Here is a 24,203-nt window from a genome sequence, read left to right on the forward strand (position 1 = left end):
AGAAAAATCTGCGCTGGAAACCCAAAATGGAGTTTTACTTGCAGAGAGAGAGAATTCCATCAAAGCCATAGGAGACCTCAAAAGGCAATGTGATCAAGAGTCTGCAAACAGAAGGATAATTGTGCAAGAGAATATGAAACTCCTCGGTAATATTGACATTCTGAAGAAGGAGCTTCAAGAGAGAAAAGAGGAAAACCAAGAACTAGTGGCCAGCAAGTGCGACCTCTCTTTGATGCTGAAAGAGGTTCAAAATGCCAAGAAGAATCTGGAGAAAGAACACACTCACATATTGCAAGCAAAGGAGAGTTTGGATGCTGAGCTTAACACGTGTTGTTCCCAGAAGAACATTTTGCTGAGAGATAGCTTGAACCTGCAAGAAGAGTGTCAGAAATTAAGCGAGGAGATCCAGGAAATGCAGCAGTCCTTAATCCTGGAACAGGAAGCCAGAGCAAAGGAGAAAGAGGCATCCTTGTATGAAAACAATCAACTTCACGGGAGGGTGGTGCTCCTGGAGCAGGAGATGGAGGAGTTAAGAGTGTGTATCAAGGAGCTGCAGTCCGAGAAGTTTGTGCTACTTCAAGAGAAGACCAAATCGGAGCAAGAAGTGGCAGAGATAATTGAGGAGAAGGAACTGTTGACTGCAGAAGCAGCTCAACTTGCTGCCCATATAAAGACTCTGAAAAGTGATTTTGCTGCCTTGTCCAAATCCAAGGTAGAACTGCAGGAACTGCATAGCTGCCTCACCAAGATTCTGGATGACCTTCAGCTGAACCATGAGGTGACCCTGGCTGAAAAAGCCCAGGTGATGCAAGACAACCAGAACCTCCTGGCTGAGAAGAGTGAAATGATGCTACAAAAGGATGAGCTCCTGAAGGAGAAGGAAACGCTGGCAGAAAGCTACTTCATCCTTCAGAAAGAGATCAGCCAGTTGGCCAAAACCAACAGCCATATTTCAGCCAATCTCCTAGAATCTCAAAATGAAAACCGTACTTTGAGGAAAGACAAGAACAAGCTTACTCTTAAAATTAGAGAGCTCGAGACTCTTCAGTCATTTACGGTAAAGTGAGAGGGTCAAGTATTGAGCACCCAGACTGTTTACTAACACTGTGCACTAACTCAAGTGGTGTAGGTCATCTTTCTTCATTTCTGCTTATGGAAATCCACCTCATTAAGTCAGTTGCTTATATGTCTCAAGCTGTTCGTTACAGTCTGAAAGGGGGGATTCTTTACTAAGTATCTCACTGTAGTAGTCTCCCCATTTGAAAAAAATTGCAAACTGTGAATAAAAAGGATTTATTTTTTAATTTAAGGAGAAACTTTGTGAAAAAGCTAACTGTGGTTTCTTAAAGGCTTAAGAGCAATAGTGAAATAAGGCCGGGCGCAGTGGCTCACGCCTGTAATCCCAGCACTTTGGGAGGCTGAGGTGGACAGATGGCTTCTGTCCAGGAGTTTGAGACTAGCCTGGACAACATGGCAAAACCCTGTCTCTACAAAAAATGCAAAAATTAGCTGGGCATGGTGACACATGCCTGTAGTCCCAGCTACTCAGGAGGCTGAGATGGGAGAATTGCTTGAGCCCAGGAGGCAGAAGTTGCAGGAAACCGAGATCATGCCATTGCACTCCAGTCTGGGTGACAGAGCAAGACCCCATCTTAAAAAAAAAAAAAGCAGCTGGGCGTGGTGGCTCACGGAGGCTGAGGCGGGTGGATCATCTGAGGTCAGGAGGTCAAGACCAGCCTAACCAACATGGTGAAACCCCGTCTTTACTAAAAATACAAAAATTCACCAGGCGTGGTGGCATGCACTTATAATCCCAGCTACTCAGGAGGCTGAGGCAGTAGAATCACTTGAATCCAGGAGATGGAGGTTGCAGTGAGCCGAGGTTACACCATTGTACTCCAGCCTGGGCAACAAGAGTGAAAAAATCTGTCTCAAGAAAAAAAAAAAGCAATAAATTGGCGCATATTGAAATATAGGGTCTTCTGTTTGGCTTTTAACTCTTTCATTGTGTCTATCTATTTGGAGTTGGAAGATTCCATTAAAATCTTCATGGCTGATAATTGGATAGGGAAAATTGCAGAATTTTCATAAACTTTATTAGACCAATAAATTATAAACAAGTGCCTAAAAGAAATTTATTTGTTTGTCTTTAAAAATATAAATAAATAGGCCGGGCGCGGTGGCTCAAGCCTGTAATCCCAGCACTTTGGGAGGCCGAGACGGGCGGATCACGAGGTCAGGAGATCGAGACCATCCTGGCTAACATGGTGAAACCCCGTCTCTACTAAAAATACAAAAAACTAGCCGGGCGACCTGGCGGGCGCCTGTAGTCCCAGCTACTCGGGAGGCTGAGGCAGGAGAATGGCGTCAACCCGGGAGGCGGAGCTTGCAGTGAGCTGAGATCCGGCCACTGCACTCCAGCCTGGGCAGCAGAGCGAGACTCCGTCTCAAAAAAAAAAAAAAAAAAAAAAATATATAAATAAATAAATAGAGTCTCGCTGGGCGCAGTGGCTCACGCCTGTAATCCCAGCAGTTTGGGAGGCTGTCGCAGGTGGATCACGAGATCAGGAGATGAAGACCGTCCTGGCCAACGTGGTGAAACCCCGTCTCTACTAAAAATACAAAAATTAGCAGGGTGTGGTGGTGTGGGCCTGTAGTTCCAGCTGCTCAGAAGGCTGAGGCGGGAGAATCAGTCGAACCAGGGAGGCGGAGGTTGCGGTGAGCTGAGATTGCACCACTGTACTCCAGCCTGGTGACAGAGTGAGACTCGTCTCAAAAAAAAAAGAGAATCTCGCTCTGTCACCCAGGCTGGAGTATAGAGTACAGTGGTGTGACCTTGGCTCACTGCAACCTCTGCCTCCTGGGTTCACGCGATTCTTCTGCCTCACCCTCTTGAGTAGCTGGGACTACAGGTGCATGCTGCCACACCTGGCCAAGCTTTGTATTTTTAGTAGGGACTGGGTTTCACCATATTGGCCAGGCTGGTCTTATTCCTGACCTTGTGATCCACCTGCTTTGGCCTCCCAAAGTGCTAGGATTACAGGCATGAGCCACTGTGTGTGACCTGTTTATTTATTTATTTTTTTAGAGGTGGGAATCTTGCTGTGTTGCCCAGACTGCTCTCAACCTCCTGGGCTCAAGCAATGCAATCCTCCTGTCTCAGCTCCCTGAGTAGCTGGGACTATAGGCACATGCCACCACGCCTAGCTATATTTTCATTTATTTTTATATCTAACTTTTTTTTTTTTTTGAGATGGAGTCTGGCTGTGTTGCCAGGCTGGAGTGCAGTGGTGCAATCTTGGCTCACTGCAACCTCCGCCTCCCAGGTTCTTGCCATTCTCCTGCCTCAGCCTCCCGAGTAGCTGGGATTACAGGCGCCCGCCACCACGGCCAGCTAGTTTTTTCTATTTTTAGTAGAGACGGGGTTTCATCATATTGGTCAGGATGGTCTCAATCTCTTGACCTTGTGATCTGCCCGTCTCGGCCTCCCAAAGTGCTGGGATTACAGGCGTGTGCCACTGCGCCCGGCCTATATCTCACTTTTTATAATTAATTTTGATAGCAGCTAAGAATTTGTCTCCATATGCATCTTTTTATTCACAGTCGTGTTTTTATTCATTACCCACAACTTGCATTAAATACTTCTCATTAAACACTTGAGCCTCATGTTAGAAGTGCCCAAATAATTTTTATATTTATTTGAAAAATTCTCAGCCTAAATTTGAGTGACTTTAAAAGCCCCAGATTTGAAATAGCAAGGATAGTATTTTAAACTTATAATAAAAAATACGATTCCAAGAAATTCAGCTATATTAGGATGTTATTCATTGTTACCTCCGAACAGTCTCTCAAACTTAAGTCAGAATGAAGGGAGCATGCTTGCCAGTGCCATTTGGAACTTTCATTGGAAGATGTATGTTTAGAGGTTCTGAAAACATGCAAATTGCATAACAATTGACATTCAAAAATGGCAGGAAAGAGTCTGCATATTCTACTTTAAAGACCTTTCCTGTCCTGGTCTGTCTGTTTCAGCACTGGATTGGTGACTGATTCACCCTCTCTGTGTGCCTCCCTTACCCACACAGACACTGAGTGCTGCCTGGACAGCACAGCCCGATCCTCACCTAACGGTGTTGGCGAGGGGTGTCCTCATTTCTCACAGTGTTTCCTTGTATTTAGGCTGCTCAAACAGCAGAAGATGCCATGCAGATAATGGAACAGATGACCAAAGAGAAGACTGAGACTCTGGCCTCCTTGGAGGACACCAAGCAAACAAATGCAAAACTACAGAATGAAGTAATCAGATTTAAATAGCTTTTTATACAAAGAACAGCTTACCAACTTCATGGAATGTTTGATCACTAACTCAGGATTGCTTATGTTTTTGAAGTGTGACCTTACACAGGTTTGAAATGCATTCCAGAGTCATGATAATCTTAAATAAAGTGTATCACTTCATTACTTATTAGGATCAACTTTACAAATTGAGGAAAAAACCCTAGTAGTGTGGCTTTCTCAGATGACTATTTAGTGACAGCACTAGTGAGAAGAGGTACTGATGGCCTGCTCTTGCTTTTGTATCCTTTATCTTACATCACACACATCGTTTTTTCTCTTCCCTTTCCCAACTTGGAGCCACTAAGTTGCATTCCTCAGCCCTGAGTCTGATGTAGGCCTTTTCTTGGCCCATTTCAGTACTGATTTCCTTTTGTGTCATCTTGAATGAGTCACTTTTGGAGCAGGGACAAATATGTGGCGTCAAGATATTTTGATTCTGTCCACAAGTAGCATTTCTCCTCCTCTTTGGATTTCCCTGCTCCCACCCTCCCAGCTCATACCAACCCTTTGTTTGGACCTAAATCCTAAGCCGACTGACGCACCAAAATGGTTATGTGAAGTCCTGTGCAACTTCAGATGCTTTTTTCGTTGTTGTTGCTTGTTTTTTGTTTTGTTGTCACTGTTTTGAGACGGAGTCTTGCTCTTGTTGCCCAGGCTGGAGTGCAAAGGCACGATCTCGGCTCACTGCAGCCTCCGCCTCCCGGGTTCAAGTGATTCTTCTGCCTCAGCCTCCTGAGTAGCTGGGGTTACAGGTGCCCGCTACCACGCCTGGCTAATTTTTGTATTTTAAGTAGAGACGGGATTTTGCCATGTTGGCCAGGCTGTTCTTGAACTCCACCTCGTGATCTTTGCCTGCCTTGGCCTCCCAAAGTGCTGGGATTACAGGTGGGAGCCACCACGCCCGACCCAGATGCTTTTAAAAGTAATAGGCAGGTAAGACATTAAGGAAGGAAATCAAGGGGGAGGCGGTGGCCAAACTGAGGAGCCAGTGTCAAGACTAGGCCTTCTCATTGTGGAGGTCAAGGATCAACTTCTCAAAGGAGATGAACATTTGGAGGTAATGATATGGTAAATAACAACACTTCACGTAGAAGGAAGCACATTTATAGAACTAACAATCCTAAGAGAAGATGACTTAAGCTAAAAATATAAAAGCATTAAAAAATCATAGCTGTTAATCAAAATTAGAAGCTGAAGTAAGTGAGAGGATTTTAGGGAATGTGTCCAACCTGCAGCAGTGGAACCAGGGGGAACTGTTTTGTACTGTAACAGATCCCTTGGTGTCTGTTACAGCCAGAATTCAGGGTTGGATGAACCATGTTTTCAGACACATTGTGATATTTTATTTTTCTTGTTTTGTTAATCTGGAATGTTAGGTGTTAAAAGGAAGATGGTAGTTGTAAAACTAGCAAGACACTTTCTAGGACTCCTGACTGGTGGCATGGGGCATGGCAAAAGGAGATAGCGCCCTCTTCTGCCTGTAGGAGACAACTTCTCAAGGCCCAGAAAGCCAGCATGGCCCCAGGAGCCACCTTGAGGAATGGAGGCCCACATTAGCTGCCATCCTTGGTGGTGGCTCCGCACCTAGAGCTCCAGCCACCTGCCACAGCCTATGATCAGTCACATCCCCACTCATCCCAGTGACAGCTCTGGCTTTCCACCAAGGGCCAGGCCCTCCGCTGGCTGCATCCCCGTGGGCCAATGATGGAGCCAAATGGGTGTAAGTGCTCTTCAGTCCCACGACGTGACTTTTTCCTCTTCAGGTTCAAGTTCAAATGGGTAACTAAATTTTTTTCCAATCTACAAATAATTTTGATTCAAATAAATAATTTTTGTAATGAGGACTATGTAAATCTGGTACTGACACTGAACAATATCATATCCTAAATCACTAATCTTTGGGGAAAGAAAGGGGTTTCTTTTCATTACGAAGAATAATCCTTGCTGATGTCATTGCTTTGCATTTTATTTCTTGTTTTTAATGAATCATATTTGAGTAGCAAGTTCCGTGATAAGTGCTGAGAATTGTACACAAGATGAAAGAAAACTTTACTTCTGTGTAGCAATTTAGTTTGACATTTTGGCCAGGTGTACAGGATATGTCAGACTAAATGTAAGGAGGAGGTTTGCAGTTTGTAATAGACTTGTCATTTGTAATCTCTTCACCCAGGTGACTTTTTTTTTTTTTTTGCAAGTGACTAATTTCATCTGTCTTTTCAGTACACACTTTCATGAATAATTTGTTCATTCATGTCATTGGAAAATGAAATAATTTCATCAAGCTTTTTTCTCTTGGTCTTTAAGTTGGACACACTTAAAGAAAACAACTTGAAAAATGTGGAAGAGCTGAACAAATCAAAAGAACTCCTGACTGTGGAGAATCAAAAAATGGAAGAATTTAGGAAAGAAATGTAAGTTTCTCTCCTTTGAGAAAAAAATATGGAATGAATTTTAAATTGAAAACGTGAAAACACAATGCTAATTATTTAAAAAATATTTGAGAAGCACATAAACGTATGCCAACTCTATTGCATACCCTAGAAGTAACATCAGTAACTGCTGTTAAGTCAGAACCACAGCTGAGTTAAAGGATCAGAGTGAAATGTGTACTGGCTGATAAGTTAAGCTGGGGATTCAGATGTGATTTTGGGCTGGGTGTGGTGGCACGTGCCTGTTATCCCAACACTGGGAGGCTGAGGTGGGTGGATCACTTGAGCCCAGGAGTTTGAGACCAGCCTGGACAACACAGCGAAACCCTGTTTCTACAAAAAATATAAAAATTAGTTGGGCCGGGCGCGGTGGCTCAAGCCTGTAATCCCAGCACTTTGGGAGGCCGAGACGGGCGGATCACGAGGTCAGGAGATCGAGACCATCCCGGCTAATATGGTGAAACCCCGTCTCTACTAAAAATACAAAAAACTAGCCGGGCGAGGTGGCGGGCGCCTGTAGTCCCAGCTACTCGGGAGGCTGAGGCAGGAGAATGGCGTAAACCCAGGAGGCGGAGCTGGCAGTGAGCTGAGATCCGGCCACTGCACTCCAGCCTGGGCGACAGAGCGAGACTCCGTCTCAATTAAAAAAAAAAATAAATAAAAATAAAAATAAAAATTAGTTGGATATGGTGGTGCATGCCTGTTTGCCAATTACTCGGGAGGCTGAGGTGGGAGGATCACTTGAGCCCGGCAGGTTCAGGCTTCAGTGAGCCGTAATCGTGCCACTGCACTCCAGCCTGGGTGACAGAGTGAGATCCTGTCTCAAAAAAAAAAGAAAAGAAGTGACTTGAAAGCCTTGAAAGTACAAGCAGAATGTTAACATTTGGTCTTGAACTTCTGACCTCAAGTGATCCTCCCGCCTCAGCCTCCCAAAGTGCTGGGATTACAGGCATGAACAACTGCACCTGGCCAGCCAATCTTAACATTTGGAAATGTCAGACCCTTTATTAGCAAGTCCCTCAAAACTCTTTTTAATAGTAAAAAAAAAAAAAAAAAAGAGTAATCAAACCATCTGGCATGCAAATGAAATGACCAGCATTTTGGAAGACTTTAAAATTAAGATTTACACATCAGTTTGTTACATGGTTTCAGGCAGACAGACTGTTCATACTTCCTTTGTTGATGCTAACTCAATTCTTGCCTTTCAAGTTTGGCTAGTGTAGTTATTAGAGATTGGCATTTTCTGACATTTTAAAGGATGGTTCCAGTGTAGATTTCCTTTGGTCTTCTGTTAACTACACTATATCAACCGTATTAACCTAAAACCCTAAAGCTAATTCACCTGGTGAACATTTGAGTGTGTCTTTTTCTTTCATGGTAGGTACAGTTAAGGTAGGAAGGATAAGAAGGTGAGTATATATGGTCCCTGCCCTTCAAGGGTTTGTCTTTTATTTCCAATCCTAATACATAGATGAAATTCAAACAAAAACAAAAGCATCAGTTCCAAACTGCTGTTTTAAGTCACCATCCTCAATACTATTTGTTGATTGAGCTTGGATTAAGCTAGCACATGTGTGGTTCTTCTGAGAATTTTAAAATTTTCCTGGGAAGAATCTGATCTGAGCTGCTCCTGCAAGGAGATGTACAGCTTGTGATGTCAGTGATTTTCTTCCTCGGTCCTAGTTTAAATGGCGGGTCTCTAGATGATGGGATTATGTTTAAACAGTTCCAACTATTTCACTTATGCAGATTTATACATTTACAATTATGATTATGGTCATCAGGGGAGGCTTCAATTTCCTTGGCCTGCCAACATCAAATGACACAAATAGAAGATGGGTCACCATGACAGGAAAAACAAAGTCATTTGTTGTAATGTGACAGTTCTGTTCATTCAGGAAGCGGGGTGCAGGTACAGCTTAGGATTTCTTTTCTTGGTGACACGAGTCATTTTGCAAACCTGGAGGGCTTTGGGGCATCAGGTTGAATTCCTGCGATGTGTCCCACGGGCAGCTGGTGAGGGAGTGTGTGAACTGCCATGGGAGACTCCCTCTCCAGCCTCTGCTGCCATAATCCCACCGTCGAGCTCCCTGGGTCCTACTAGGTGATGGAGGGGCAGGGCCAAGTGGACCTGGCCAAGAGGGTTCGTGGGGTTTAGATAAAATTCCACTTTCCTGCAGTGCTACTTACGGGTCCTTTGTTGTTTTTATTTGTTTGTTTGTTTGCTTCTCAGACAGTCTCACTCTGTTCCCCAGACTGGAGTGTAGTGGTGTGATCTCTACTCACCATGATGTCTTGCCTCCTGGGTTCAAGCAATTTTCATGCCTCAGCCTCCCATGTAGCTGGGATTACAGGTGTGCGCAACCATGCCCAGCTAATTTTTTTTGTACTTTTTTTTTTTTTTTTTGAGATGGAGTCTCACCCTTTAGCCCAGTCTAGAGTGCAGTAGTGCAATCTCGGCTCACTGCAACTTCTGCCTCCCGGGTTCAAGCGATTCTCCTGCCTCAGCCTCCCGAGTAGCTGGGATTACAGGTGCCTGCCACCACGCCCATCTACTTTTCATATTTTTAGTAGAAACGGTTTCATCATATTGGCCAGGCTGTACTCGAACGCCTGACCTTGTAATCTGCCCGCCTCAGCCTCCCAAAGTGCTGGAATTACAGCCGTGATCTACCGCGCTTGGCCATTTTTTTGTATTTTTAGTAGAAATGGGGTTTCACCATGTTGGCCAGGCTGGTCTTGAACTTCTGGCCTCAAATGATCTGCCCACCTTGACCTCCCAAAGTGCTGGGATTACAGGCGGGAGCCACTGCGCCCGGCTCTTAGGAGTCTTTTGTTGTGGTCATTACTAGTATTCCAGTGAGATCACCCTTTAATGTTCAGAGTCCTCACTGAATCCTGTCATGTCACCTACCCTCAGTGTGGCGTTGATTTCACCCTTATGAAGACAAATAGTTTATTGGTGGTGGTGTTTTTGTTTTTTTGAATGGAGTGCAGTGGCATGATCTTGGCTCACCGTAACCTCCGCCTCCTGGGTTCAAGTGATTCTCCTGCTTCCGTAGCTGGAATTACAGGCACGCACCACCACGCCCAGCTAATTTTGTATTTTTAGTAGAGACGGGGTTTCTCCATGTTGATCAGGCTGGTCTTGAACTACCAACCTCAGGTGATCCGCCCTCCTCAGCCTCCCAAAGTGCTGGGATTACAGGCATGAGCCACTGCTCCTGGCCAGGTGACATAAGTTGTTTTTGTGACCTCCTCCTTCGAATTATTCCATTGGCTAATAAAAGCTTAGCTGAGATCGTGGCTCCAGCTGCTGTCATGCTAACCCTAGCCTGTGCTGAGCTGTTCCTGGTACTGCACTCCCCAGACCTCTGATCCCTGAACATATTCGGGTGGGAAGGAACCGAATCCCAGGGCAGAAAGAGCCTGAGCTGTTTTGGATTTTCTACCTTTTTTCTGCCCCAGCAGACCTGAGGGAATCACATCTTCCTGTGAGTGACTTGGCACAATATGCCTGGGACTGTTAACGGGAGGGAGGAACGCTGGTAGCGTTCCATGGAAGCCAGCGCAGGAGATATGGGGAGTAGGTTGAAAAAACCCCTGCCCCTGATGACCAGTGGCCCCCTGGTCAGATTTCCAGGGCCTTCTGCTATAAGAGGACTGTGTAATGGGCACAGTGCTTCTCAAAACAAAGCAGTCACTTTGCTCCTCCTTAGTCTTATTCCTCAGAGCTCCAAGCTGGAGAATGAGCAGCCACTTACTTCTTCCGTGGTTTAATGTGTGTGGGGTTTTGCGTGTCCTCTGGAGCTTTTTTGGTGTTTCTTTTCACCTAGTAGGACTGTGGTTCCTGGAGAAAAAGGGGACCGATATAGACACAGGGTTTCTTTTTTTTTTCTTTTTTTGAGACAGGGTCTCACTCTGTTGCCCAAGCTAGAGTACAGTGGCAGCAGTCTCAGCTCACTGCAGCCTCCACCTCCCGGGTTCAATTCATCATGCCACTTCAGCCTCCCAAGTAGCTGGGATCACAGCCATGCACCACGCCCAGCTAATTTTTGTATTTTTAGTAGAGATGGGGTTTTGCCATGTTGGCCAGGCTGGTCTCGAACTCCTGGCCTCAAGTGATCCACCTGCCTCAGCCTCCCAAAGTGCTGGGATTACAGGCTTGAGCCACTATGCTCAACCACCACAGGGGTTCTAATAGGAACCACTCCCTCTAGAATATCGCCCTTGCCCCTGGAAACCAGCACTTGTAACAATGTTCTTTTCCTGTGTGCCACTTAGGAGACTGCTTTTAGGAAAGCTCTTGCTTGATTTCGGTTAGCCAGCTCCTATTTTCAGTTGTAAATCAACAGTGAAACAGTTTCTTGTGTATAATTTTGGATCTTAGGGAAAAAAGGGTATAAGCAATCTAATTTTTGTCTTTACTCACCTGGCACAGTAGTAAATGTACAATACATTTAGCATGATAATAGATTTATGATGGATTCATAAGTAAAATGTTTGCATGTCAATATTAACAATGTTTGTCTTTAGTTTTAAACCTAGTCTTTTCTGCGTCAAGATGTCTTGTCATGTAGAAAGAAAGGTAGCTTCTTTAAAAACCAGTAGAAATATTTTTGTAGCTATTTTGAGAATCATTCCTTGAGTATTTCCAGAATTTGGGTTATCAGAGCCTCTTTCCTCTATGAAATGGATTCACCCGCTACCCACTAAAGAAAAAACGAAGTGCTCTAGGTCTGAATCACGACTGAAGTCATCTGCCAACTGCAGCTCCTGTTCTTGTGGTTTTACTGCGTACTGGCTTTATGATTTGGGGCAAATCTGTTTACTTCCTGGAGCTTCAGTCTTCTCAATAAAACATAAATAACATTAGCCTCCTTGGGCTTTGAGGATTAAATGAGAAAATGGAAGCATTTTGTAAATTTTAAAACAATAATTTTGGCTGGGCGTGGTGGCTCACACTTGTAATCCCAGCACTTTGGGAGGCCGAGGTGGGTGGATCATGAGGTCAAGAGATCCAGACCATCCTGGCCAACATGATGAAACCCTGTCTCTACTAAAAATACAAAAATTGACTGGGCGCGGTGGCGGGCGCCTGTAGTCCCAGTTACTCAGAAGGCTGAGGCAGGAGAATGGCGTGAATCCGGGAGGCGGAGCTTGCAGTGAGCTGAGATCGCGCCACTGCACTCCAGCCTGGTGACAGAGCAAGACTCTATCTCGAAACAACAATAACAAAAAAACCCAATAATTTTGTTTTTATAGGTCAATTCTTTAGGACACTTTGGCCACTTTTAGATTACTTCCTTGATGCATTGTTTTAATTTTCCTTCCTGTAGGCTTGAGAGAGAAGGAACAGTAGTATAAGCGTAGCACTTTGACAGGCCACACACATGCAGACACCATGTAGCCACTCATGAAGGCAGTGATCACCTGGGAAATATGTTTGGCTTATGGTAATTTTACCATAAGGAAATCTGATTTGTCAAAGATTGATGGACTTTGGACAGATGAACTTTCGCTGTGATATGTGTGTATGTGTATGTACATACATATATACATATATATATAGAGGTTCATATATATGAGTCTCTTTCATGAGTGACTAGCTGAGGCTAAAATTCCTTCTTAGTTTATCTTCAATTGCCAGATAAACATCTCTGTAAAAAGCCTAAGTTAGTGTGCTAAGAGAATTTTTGTGTGGATTTATTTCCCTAAGACTTCCTGAGGTCATCCCAGTGTGCATATTATAGGTGGATGGAGAATTAAAAATTGAGAAAATCGAATGTGCCGAGAACTGCCACCCATTAGACAATTGAAGTTAAAAATAGATGCGTTCATGCATCAGCAGATGGATTCATACCCAGATGACTTGATTGAGAATTCAGCCATGTATGACAGCTTGCTAAACGGAGTTTAACCAACACAGATGTACTTAAAATTCACAATTCCATCAAAACCCTCTATAACATAAAACTAAGATTTAGTGATCAAATATTGTGCATATTCATGTATAAAGGATAATGTTTAGGATCTATGTTTTGGATTATTTTAAGAACAAGAAGATGTTTAATAAATATACCTATCCTGTTCATTTTTTCATGCTGATATTCATGATATAAGTTAGTAGTCTGTATTATATTTTTATTTGCTTCTTTCAATTATAAATTAGCATTACGGAAAGACTACTATCAAAATAAAACACCTGTTATGTAATTAGGAAACTGTATTTCCTTTGGGCATTCCGCCTCTAGTTGTCCTAAAAATATACTCAGATTTACATCAGCACTTGACTCTGACAGATACACTGGTAAATGGGACCATTGGATTTGTATTTCTTCCAGAAAAAAATAAATTAAAGATCTGTGCAGTTAGAACAGAGTGCCTTGGCAGCAAATTAAATCACTTTATCAACGAAGTGGGTTTTAGTAAAATCATCTAACGGAAGTATTCCTAAAGATAGGAGGGCTGTACTGACTGTCTCATTTGTCATTTATTTTATAGCAAAACTCCTTTTTTATGGGGTAAGTGGGTGGTGGGAGGGTGGCCATAGGGTTTATTAGGTTCTGAAAAATGTAATACTTGTGGGTGGCTGTCCTCCTTTTGGGAGGTTGTGGCCATTTAGCCCCTTCTGCATGTAGATAATACTGTCTGCTGTTATTATAGATCCTATCAGGCACGTGACCCAGATATATTTTCTTCAGTGCTGTGAAGCTGGTTGTCTCCCACAGTTTCCTTGCCTGTCTTGTTTCTATGGTAACCCTGCACTCACTGTCCTTGCAGAGAAACCCTAAAGCAGGCAGCAGCTCAGAAGTCCCAGCAGCTTTCAGCATTGCAAGAAGAGAACGTTAAACTTGCTGAGGAGCTGGGGAGAAGCAGGGACGAAGTCACAAGTCATCAAAAGGTCAGTGTCCTTTGGCGAGGGGTTCCAGCTCTGCCATGCTGGGTGCTGCTGCTGTGGGCAGCATGCTCAGAGGTTACTCGGAGTCTGCTCAGTGTGGTGGGGTCATTCCAAGCGGAATTCCAAGTTCCCTGTGCTATGTGTCTCCTTGTTTTCAAAGGTGCTGCTGTAGGATTTAGGGTAGGAGAGATTTGAGAGGTCCTTTACAAAACACACAAAACACTGGAACTTGCAAGCAAGTAGAAAATACGATCTTTATTAGACAATCTTGTAGCTCAACATTTAAATGGAAGGCGACAGTATCTTCTCCCTACTACTACTTGGATTATTAAATTATTTTTCCCTTAAGATTTTTTTTTCACTTTCATCAAAATTGATTTTGAAGAAACAGATTCCAAGAATATAGATGTGGTGTGAGTGTTGGCAGCTGATTTTGAATAGAACTCTGCTTTTGTTTAAATTAAAAAGCATGCTTAAGCCTTTTCTAATGGAACTGTGCATACATGTGCACTTGTGTGCATTGGTAAATATAGAATATATGTTACAACTGGCGTGAACTGTAAGCAAACCACAACCTATTTGCTTCTATATTTAAATTTCAGAGGTTTCTTATAGAGAAGTTGATTAAACATGGCAACAAAACTGATTTTAAAGGAAGCTGTATTCTGCCTTTTATTCTTCTCTAACAGTTGAATCAAAGTGCTGAATTGTAAGTCACATCTGACTTCGGAGCAGCAGCTTAAAATTACATTTTTAGGAGACTTTTGCTGTGTAGTCATTCATTGTTGCTTTATACTCCAAGGGGGAAATTTTTTTTCCCCATTATATGTTCCAAACATTAATTCTTACTTGGGATTAGGATTAGTTTGGGGTAATTGTACTGAGTACCCATTGATATGGTGCAATTCGTGGTGAAAGCACTTTTTGGAGAGTTAATTTTAGACTTTAAAATCTTCATTGTTGCTCTCCACAATTTTCTTATTTTGTGAAGGAAATGCCACGTCTCTCCAGACTCCAAGATGATGATGATGCTGTTGGTGATAGTAGCTAACAGTTTTGGGCTCTTGCTATGTGGCAGGCACAAATAAGTGCTAGCTATCATCGCAGTCCCTGCCACAATTCTAAGCGATAGCACTATTATTATCCCCATTTGTAAAAGGGGGAACGGAAGCACAAAGATGATAGTAATTCGTTCAGCATCATTTGGCGACTAGTGTCAAGAGATGTCATCTTCTGATGGGGGCCAAGGAAAGAATCAGTGTGTTGACTTAACTAGGGTCACTGCACTCTCCTTTGGTGAGTTTGTGAGAAACTGGAGTTTATGAAGAATGGAAGCCCATTAACCAGCAGGGGTTCTTTTTTCCTGGCACAAGCTAAAACACCTACAGCATTTGGCATCTCCAGCATCAGTGTGTCCACAGGGACTTGGAAGGAGAAGGATGTTGGCTAAGTGCTGAGTCTATTGCCATCTCGTATCGTTTCATTGAACATCTCTGGTAGAGAGAGTGGGTTCCATAAATAGGAGGAACGCACAGAGATCATCCTCTTATCTTATGCTGTGGCCCTTGACTGGACTGATGATTACAGTTCTTGTCTCTGTTACTCAGAACCAGAAGGAATTCAGGAGACATCATGCTTCCTTGGTTAGAATTTCCCAGAGTTTCTTTGCCTGTCTTGGGCTCCTCTCTATCCTAGCAGCTCTGTTCTCTTTTGCAGTAGAGATTTCAATTAGCTTCCTACTGAAAAGGTTTTGTGACTAAAAAATGTAAAAATCAGGTGCTTTGCAGAGTGTTAGAAAATAATGCCTACAGGAACGGCCAACAAGTGACTTCCTTTTAAAGAATGGGATGGATTCTTATGCCAGTGGTAGTTTCCTGTGTGTAACTCAGAAGGAGAAATAATGTGTGTGTGAACTAAAATGTGATAGGCTTTCATGATGGAGATTGTGAAAAATAGTGATTACCAAGAAAGATTACAGATCGTTCTTTCCATGGTACATATATTTCAAAAGAGTGGAGTGAGCCACCCGTTTAAAGTAACTTAGAAGCAACCTTAGTTTAATGAAGATCGATTAATTCATTGGGCTCTGTTACTCTCTTATTGTATCATCTCCAAGAATTCTATAAAATTTCACTTAGTTGCTTTCTATAGTGAAGTCAAACTATTGATCAGCTGTGTTAGAAATGTATTACAGAGCTACAGTATTTGGCAGAAATGCTATTTTAAAAAAATAATTTTAGTTGTAGTACTACAGAAAAATTTGCTTTTTCATTCTAAAATCGAGACAGCGGAGACTAGATTGACTTGGGAAAGGTAAATACTGACCCACCACCTAGGTTCTTTCCTGATTCCTTTATTTAGAAGCATCATAATTTGTTGAACTGAGCTGATTGCTTTACCATTATTTCATGGAATCATCACAACCTACCTCAGAGATAGTAGGATTATTTTTAGACAGGAAACAGGCTCAAAGTGAACTAACGGCCGGGCGCTGTGGCTCACGCCTGTAATCTCAGCATTGTGGGAGGCTGAGGCGGGTGGATCATGAGGTCAGGAGTCAAGACCAGCCTGGTCAAGATGGTGAAACCCTATCTCTACTAAAAATACAAAGATTTAACCAGGCACGGTGGCAGGCGCCTGTAATCCCAGCTACTCGGGATATTGAGGCAGATAATTGCTTGAATCCAGCCTGGGCGACAGAGTGAGACTCCATCTCCAAAAAAAAAAAAAAAAAAAAAAAAAAAAAAAAGTGAACTAACCTACCAAGGACACACAGATAGGCAGTGGAGGAGCCGAGATTCGAAATCATGTCTGCCTAACTTGAAAGCCTGTTTGTCCAGCTGCTGTTCTATTGTGAGAATAAAACTTTTTTTCTGCTTACTTCATGATTATTGTTGTTGAAGGTTTTAAAAAGCTGTGAGCTAGAAATGGGGTAGGTGGGGTCAAACAGCGCTCTAAAAATGGACTCTGAACCCTACTGGTACTTTTTTTTTTTTCTGCCTCAAATGTTTGTTTTGCTTAGAAAACCCAGTGCATCCCAGAATCTTGCCATTCACAGGTCTGCTTTTGCATCTTTTCTATTTTTTTTTTGAGACGGAGTCTCGCTCTGTCGCCCAGCCTGGAGTGCAGTGGCCGGATCTCGGCTCACTGCAAGCTCCACCTTCCGGGTTTACACCATTCTCCTGCCTCAGCCTCCCGAGTAGCTGGGACTACAGGCGCCCGCCACCACACCCGGCTAATTTGTTGTATTTTTAGTAGAGACGGGGTTTCACCATGTTAGCCAGGATGGTCTCGATCTCCTGACCTCGTGATCCGCCCGTCTCGGCCTCCCAAAGTGCTGGGATTACAGGCTTGAGCCACCGCGCCTGGCTGCTTTTGCATCTTTTCTTGTCTCCTTTCCCACTTGATGAGCGTGTCCTCGTTGTTAAAGGCCCATCTTGAAGGTCATTGCTTCTGATCTTAAGCAGAGCAAGCTGCTGCCCCTCTGTGGTTAGGTGTGGGCTCTGCAGTGCCCTGACCCTTAGAACCCAGCATTGTGGTCAGCATCGTGTGCTTCTGCTTCTCCTGCTTCTCCCACAGACTGTGAGAAAGTAGGAATCGTATAGTACGACCTGTAGGTTTGAATGAATGCATGGGTGTTTGGTGAGTAACTTGTTTTTAGCTAGGGCCCAGTTTCTGTTTTACAGAAGAAGACAGACTTTGTGACTGCTCTTTCCACTTCTGTAGATGATTCCCTTTACCTCCAGTTTCAGAGCTGTATTAGTCAGCGTTCTCCAGAGGGACAGAACTAATAGGATAGATATATATAAAGGGGAGTTGATTAAGGGCTATTAACTCACACAATCACAGGGTCCCACAAGAGGCCATCTGCAAGCTGAGGACCAAGGAAGCCCAAAGCTGAAGAACTTGAAGTTCAATGTAGGGTAAGAAGCTCCAGCATGGGAGAAAAATGTAGGCTGGGAGGCTAAGTCAGTCTAGTCTTTTCACGTTCTTCTGCCAGCTTTTTTTTTTTTTTTTAAGATGGAGTCTCACTCTGTAGTCCAAGCTGGAGAGCAGTGGCTCAATCTTGGCTCACTGCAACCTCCGCCCCCTGGGCTCAAGCGATTCTCATGCCTTAGCCTCCCTAGTAGCTGGGACTACAGGTGCATGCCACCAGGCCTAGTTAATTTTTTGTATTTTAGTAGAGACTGGGTTTCATCATGTTGCCCAGGGTGATCTCGAACTCCTGAGCTCAGGCAATCCGCCTGCCTCAGCCTCCCAAAGTGCTGGGATTACAGGCATGAGCCACTGCTTCCGGCCATCTGACTGCTTTTTATTCTGGTCAAGCTGGCAGCTGATTAGATTGTACCCACCTAGATTAAGGGTGGGCCTGCCTTTCTCAGCCCACTGACTCAAATGTTAAATCTCCTTTGGCAACACCCTCACAGACATGCCCAGGATCAATACTTTGCATCCTCAATCCAATCGAGTTGACACTCAGTATTAACCATCGCAATAGCTTTTGTTGCAGAGTTGTGGTCGCCAAAAGCCTGATCACCAACTTAGTGGGACATTTGCTCTCTGCATGACTGATAGAAGCATACAGTGTAAATTTAGGCAACGTCATATGGTTTAAGATTAATGGAAACCATACAGAGCATTCGTTTCATTTTTTAAGAGACAGAGTCTTATTTTGTCACCTGGGCTGGAGAACAGTGGTGCTATCGTAGCTCACTGCAGCCTCAATCTCCTGGGCTCAAGGGATCCTTCAGCCTCAGACTCCCCAGTAGCTGGGACCACAGGTATAGTCTAGCCTCTATTTTCTTTTCATAGGGAATTCTAAAAATAATGTTAGTTCTTCTATAGAAATAGTCACTTTAGGTAGTCACTTTTGATATGTCTGATTTATCATTTCCAAACCTCACATGTATTCCACCTTGTAAAGATAGCAAATACAGTGAGCTGTCACTATGGGAACAGAGCTGATTCTCCCCCTGGCTATTTGTAGAATGAGGTTACAGTTTGCTTATGGAAACCGGACAGGGATTAAATGACTCAATACCTGTTTTTCATGAACAGTTTTTCCTGACAGAGGTTACAGCAGATGTGTTATACAAAAAAATTGAGGTTAGCATCTAAATTGATCGTGAAGTCACCTGCCATTTAATAAATGAGCCTCAATTCCCAGACATGAATGCTTAGAAAGGAAAAGCTGTTTTTAGCTTATTGTGTATTAGTTTGGAAAAATGGTGGTTATCAGCCATCATAATTTTAATCCGGGCTCAGGGACTTCTGGGCAACTAGGGCTGGATCATAGACTCTCTCTCCCTTCAGTACCCAATGCTAGGAACACAGTTTTTCTGTATTAAAATGTGTGTCCAGCAGAAGCCAACAAAGCCAGTCAACTTCATGCTGTAAACTTTTAAATTGGCACTCAAGTCTGGACACGGAGGCTCACGCCTGTAATCCCAGCCCTTTCGGAGGCTGAGGCAGACAGATCACCTGAGGTCAGGAGTTTGAGACCAGCTGAGAAACATGGTGAAGCCCCATCTCTAATAAAACAACACAAAAATGAGCCGGGCATGGTGGTGCACGCCTGTAGTTCTGGCTACTCGGGAGACTGAGGCAGGAAAATCACTTGAACCCGGGAGGCAGAGGTTGCAGTGAGCTGAGATTGCGCCACTGGACTCCAGTCTGGGTGACAGATTGAGACTCTGTCTCAAAAAATGAAAAGTAAATTGACAACCAAGAAAGGAAACAAAATTGTGGTTTGACTCTGACACTTTGTCCCCAGTGTTAAGTGGAAAGGATGGTGAACAGCAAAATCCTAAAAATTTTTACTCGAATTCTCCCCATCCCTGTGCCCAGTCTAGTTTGGAAAAAATTAGACTGAAGAGGTGAGTAGACAGCCTGAGAAAAGTAAAGGAAAAGTTTCTGAGGCTCGATGCCCCTTTGCACCATCGCAGGATTTTACCAACAGTGGGAAAAACTGCCAGTGGTCATTTTCTGTAGCTAGTCTAGCCAACAAACTGCGGCTGACAGGCACAAGGCACTGTGGGTAGGTATTTTTCCCAAGTGATGATAAGTCCACAGTAGGTAGTCTGGGCTGGGTACCCCCTCAGGAACGTCTGCACGGAGCTGGCTCTTCCTTCCTGCTTGCTGCTCTACTAGGTGTGTAGTTCTTGTCCGTCTGATCCCCGGTTGGCTATTGTACCTGAAGCATTGCAGAGCTTTCTGGAAGGAAGCAGGGGGAGGACAAGGCAGGGAAATGCAAGGGGCTTCTCACATGGCTCTGTCTTCTGATTTGGGGAAGAAAGCTAACATTTCTGTGATTGTATCACATAACCACCTCCAATCACAGGAGAGGCTGGGTTCCAGTCTCTAGGAAGGGAAGGTAGCAGAAGCAGTAGGAGCACTGTGGAAACAGCCCACTGGGGATATGTGCCCCAAGGCTGAGGATGTTCTCCTGTGGGAATGGGATTACCTATGTTCAGGTAGAGTGAGTGATGTGCACAGAACACTGAAGAAAAAATCTCAGGAAAGAGATCGCCAACAGTCTATTGTAGCCTCAACTATCCCAACCTTAACTCTGTCCAGAAGCCTCTGGCTACAGAAATGTGTCAGTTGTAGTGCTTACCTTTTAGCTGTAGAGGGGTTAAAGATAAAGGCCTCAGATAAGGTAGGAAGGGTGTTGGGGGAAACTCTCAGTTTATGTGAGCAAAGGCAAGGTCTAGGTAGAGCCATCCAGAATGAGATGAAGAAGTGTATACATTCTGCACCCTAAGAGGGAAAGGGAAAGAACGGAACATCGAGAGCCAGAGAGACACAGGAATTCAGGCCAAGAGAAGCTGTTACCCAGGGAAAATAGTGCTTTGTGTTATGTAAAACTCAAGTTATTTGAATAAAACAACTGTTCAAGGAGAAGATGGTAAAATGACACAAGTTTAACAGGGATATTGACGAATTAAGGAAACAAATTGAAGACCAAACCAGACCAGATCAAGACTACTAAATAAATCATAAACAGCAGCCTTATAAACGTTTCTTAAAATATAAAGGAAAGGGCCGGGTGCAGTGGCTCACACCTGTAATCCCAGCAATTTGGGAGGCCAAGGCAGGAGACTGAGCCCAGGAGTTCAAGACAAGGCTGGGCAACATAGCAAGACTCTGTCTCAAAAATGTATCTATATTTAGGCCGGGCATGGTGGCTCAAGCCTGTAATTCAAGCACTTTGTGAGGCCGAGGTGGGCGGATCACTTGAGGTCAGGAGTTTGAAACCAGCCTGGCTAACATGGTGAAACCCTGTCTCTAAAAAATAAAAAAGTTAGCCAGGTGTGGTGGCGGGCGCCTGTAATCCCAGCTACTTGGATACTGACACAGGAGAATAGCTTGAACCTGGGAGGCAGAGGTTGCAGTGAGCCGAGACCACACCAGTGTGCTCCAGCCTAGGGGACAGAGCAAGACTCCGTCTCAAAAAATGTGTGTGTGTGTGTGTGTGTTTAAAGTATTAGGAGATATGATAAGGAAATTTCCCCAAGTAAAAGAATAACTGAATCCACAAACAGAAAAGCGAGTGGATTGTATGGAAACCCAGTAAGGGGACCCACTGGGAAAAATTGGTCCACAATAATAGACACCCCCCAAAAAATACCCTGGTGATTATTGAAATTCAACAATATAAAAATAATTCTAGGCTGGGTGGGGTGGCTCACGCCTGTAATCCCAGCACTTTGGGAGACCGAGGCAGGCAGATCACCTGAGATCAGGAGTTCAAGACCAGCCTCACCAACATGAAGAAACCCCATCTCTACTAAAAATACAGAAAAAAAAAAAAAAGCCAAGCGTGGTGGCGCATGCCTGTAATCCCAGCTACTTGGGAGGCTGAGGCAGGAGAATTGCCTGAACCCAGGAGGTAGAGGTTGTGGTGAGCTGAGATTGCGCTATTACACTTCAGCCTGGGCAACAAAAGCAAAACTGTCTCAAAAAAAAAATAAATAAATAAATTCTAAGTGCCCAGGCAGAAAAATCAAATTTCATATAAAAACTTGAAAAACCAACCCAACTGCAGATACATTCAGTGCAAGAAAACTCTGCTGCACTGCATCCAGAGTTTTGAGGGACAGGAAGTATGGCCAAGAGCATCATCTCCAGACAGTGACTATTCAGGTGAGACGGCAGGCACATGTTTTCAGACATGAAAGGACTTAAAAGCTGTGGTGTTTGGGAGTCCTTCTGAAAAGGAGCCACTTGATGATAAATTTGAGCCAAGCAAGACATGAATCAAAGTAAAGGCCTTGGCAAACGAGAAGCGGACACAAGGACTGCTCGTGAGCATTAAATCCAAGTAAACAGAGAGCTAAGCACACAGCTGTGGGATTTATGGGCACACACTAATGTTGTGGGGTTCTTTGTTATTTTGAAACAGAGTCTCATTCTGCCACCCAGGCTGGAGTGCAGTGCTGCAATCTTGGCTTACTGCAACCTCCACCTCCTGGGTTCAAGCGATTCTCCTGCCTCAGCCTCCAGAGTACCTGGAAATACAGGTGCGCACCACCACACCCAGCTAATTTTTGTATTTTTAGTAGAGATGGGGTTTCGCTGTATTGGCCAGACTTGTCTCAAACTCCTGACCTGAAGTGATCCACTCACCTCGGCCTCCCAAAGCGCTGGGATTATAGGCATGAGCCACAGTGCCCGACCCAGACTGATGTTTTTAATATTTTATTTGGAGATGATTTCAAACTTTGTGAAAAGTTATAAGAATAGAACAAATAATGCTCATGTATTCTATTATTTTTACATAAACATAGTGCAGTCATCAAATTCAGGGAGTTTAACCTTGATACAACACTATTACCTAATGTACAGACCCTGTTCCTGTTCAGGCAGTTGTCCCAGTAATGTCCTTTACAGCATTATTTTTTAAATTCAGGATCCAGTCCAAGATCATGCATTCTTTTCACTGAGTTGTCGTGTCTCTTTAGTCATCTTTAATCTGGAACGATTCCTCTGTTTTTGTCTTTCATGACATTGACATTTTTTTTTATGAGAACAGGCCAGTTAAGCTGCATAAAGTCTCTCATTTTGAGTTTGTCTGATGCTTCTTCCTGATGATATTCAGGTTATGCATTTTTAGTGGAAAGACTATATAAGTGATACTGTATCCTGCCAGGAGGCCTGTGATGTTTCTTTGTCCCATTATTGGTGATGTTAATTTTGATCACTTGGTGAATGCAAGTTTAAAACATGTGCAAGGTAAAAAGAAAAAGGAAAAACAGGAGAAAAAAATAGAGAATGTGACTAACAAAATTCGGGGGGTAGGACTGAAAGAAGTGTACAAATTTCCTTATCTTTTATATCACAGAAATGTTCGATATGGCTTAAAATTAAAATTAAGGTCGGGCAGCTACTTGGGAGACTGAGACAGGAAAATGACTTGAACCTGGGAGGCGGAGGTTGCATGAACTGAGATTGCGCCACTGCGCTCCAGCCTGAGTGACAGAGTGAGACCCTGACTCAAAACGAGAATTAATTTATACCTAAGAAAATTACATCAACCTCTTACATTTTAAGAACATATTTTACTTAAATTTTACAAAACGAATGTATAGTATGAACCTATTGGGATGTCTTAGAATCATATATATCTTGTGATAAATAACATAACATTTTTTTGCTCTCAACCAATTTATTTTACTTCCATTTATTCTCTCTCCTGTTAAAGTAAAACTGAATTTGCTTTTTCCCCCTCTCTGTCCTTCTCATTGTGTATGTACATGGAGATGTCTGGCATGTCATTCAGCTAGTGTTATGTTTTTTCTTTTACTTTCTTTCATTTTCTACGGTGTCTTGCTCTGCCGTCCAGGCTGGAGTACAGTGACATAATCACAGCTCACTGCAGTCTCGACTGCCCTGGCTCAAGCCATCCTTCTGCCTCAGCCTCCCGGGTAGTTGGGACCACAGGCACATACCACCATGCCTGGCTGATTTTTAAGATTTGGTTGTTTGATTTGGGTAGAGACAGGGTCTTGCTATGATGCCCAGGCTGATCTCAAACTCTTGGAGTCAAACGATCCTCTGGCCTTGGACTCCCAAAGTGCTGGGATTATAGGCATGAGCTATCACACCCAGCCTAGTTGTAGTTATTTCTAAGTGGAAGAATTGGGGAAATATGTTTCCTTCTTCTTTCTTTCTTTCTTTCTTTCTTTCTTTCTTTTTCTTTTTTTTTTTTTTTGAGACTGAGTTTTGCACTGTCTCCTGGACTGGAGTACAGTGATGTGATCTCAACTCACTGCAACCTCCACCTCCCGGGTTCAAGTTAGTCTCCTGCCTCAGCCTCCTGAGTAGCTGGGATTACAGGCACCCACCACCACGCCTAGCTAATTTTTTGTATTTTTAGTAGAGACGGAGTTTCACTGTGTTGGCCAGACTGGTCTCGAACTCCTGACCTCGTGATCCGCCCACCTCAGCCTCCCAAAGTGCTGGGATTACAGGCGTGAGCCACCACACCCAGCTGTCTTTTTTTTAAATATTTCTGAATTTATTCTTTTAAAAAA

The 24,203-nt window shown here is 43.6% G+C and overlaps 1 protein-coding gene across 10 annotated transcripts in view; it reads left to right on the forward strand.

The window, feature by feature from the left end:
* The window catches only part of CLIP1 (CAP-Gly domain containing linker protein 1), a 156,839-nt gene that overhangs the window by 102,835 nt on the left and 29,801 nt on the right, over nucleotides 1-24,203 (forward strand). For 9 of the 10 annotated variants that reach the window (XM_030938887.1, XM_030938878.1, XM_030938879.1 and 6 more), the window contains 3 exons: nucleotides 4,180-4,296; nucleotides 6,643-6,749; nucleotides 13,551-13,671. In XM_030938887.1, coding sequence (XP_030794747.1) covers nucleotides 4,180-4,296; nucleotides 6,643-6,749; nucleotides 13,551-13,671 — 345 coding nt within the window. The remainder of the gene's footprint in view (nucleotides 1-4,179; nucleotides 4,297-6,642; nucleotides 6,750-13,550; nucleotides 13,672-24,203) is intronic. The other variant, XM_030938885.1, reaches the window with a different exon arrangement.

This window comes from Rhinopithecus roxellana, chromosome 10 (assembly GCF_007565055.1).
Source record: "Rhinopithecus roxellana isolate Shanxi Qingling chromosome 10, ASM756505v1, whole genome shotgun sequence".
Classification (NCBI taxonomy): Eukaryota; Metazoa; Chordata; class Mammalia; order Primates; family Cercopithecidae; genus Rhinopithecus; species Rhinopithecus roxellana.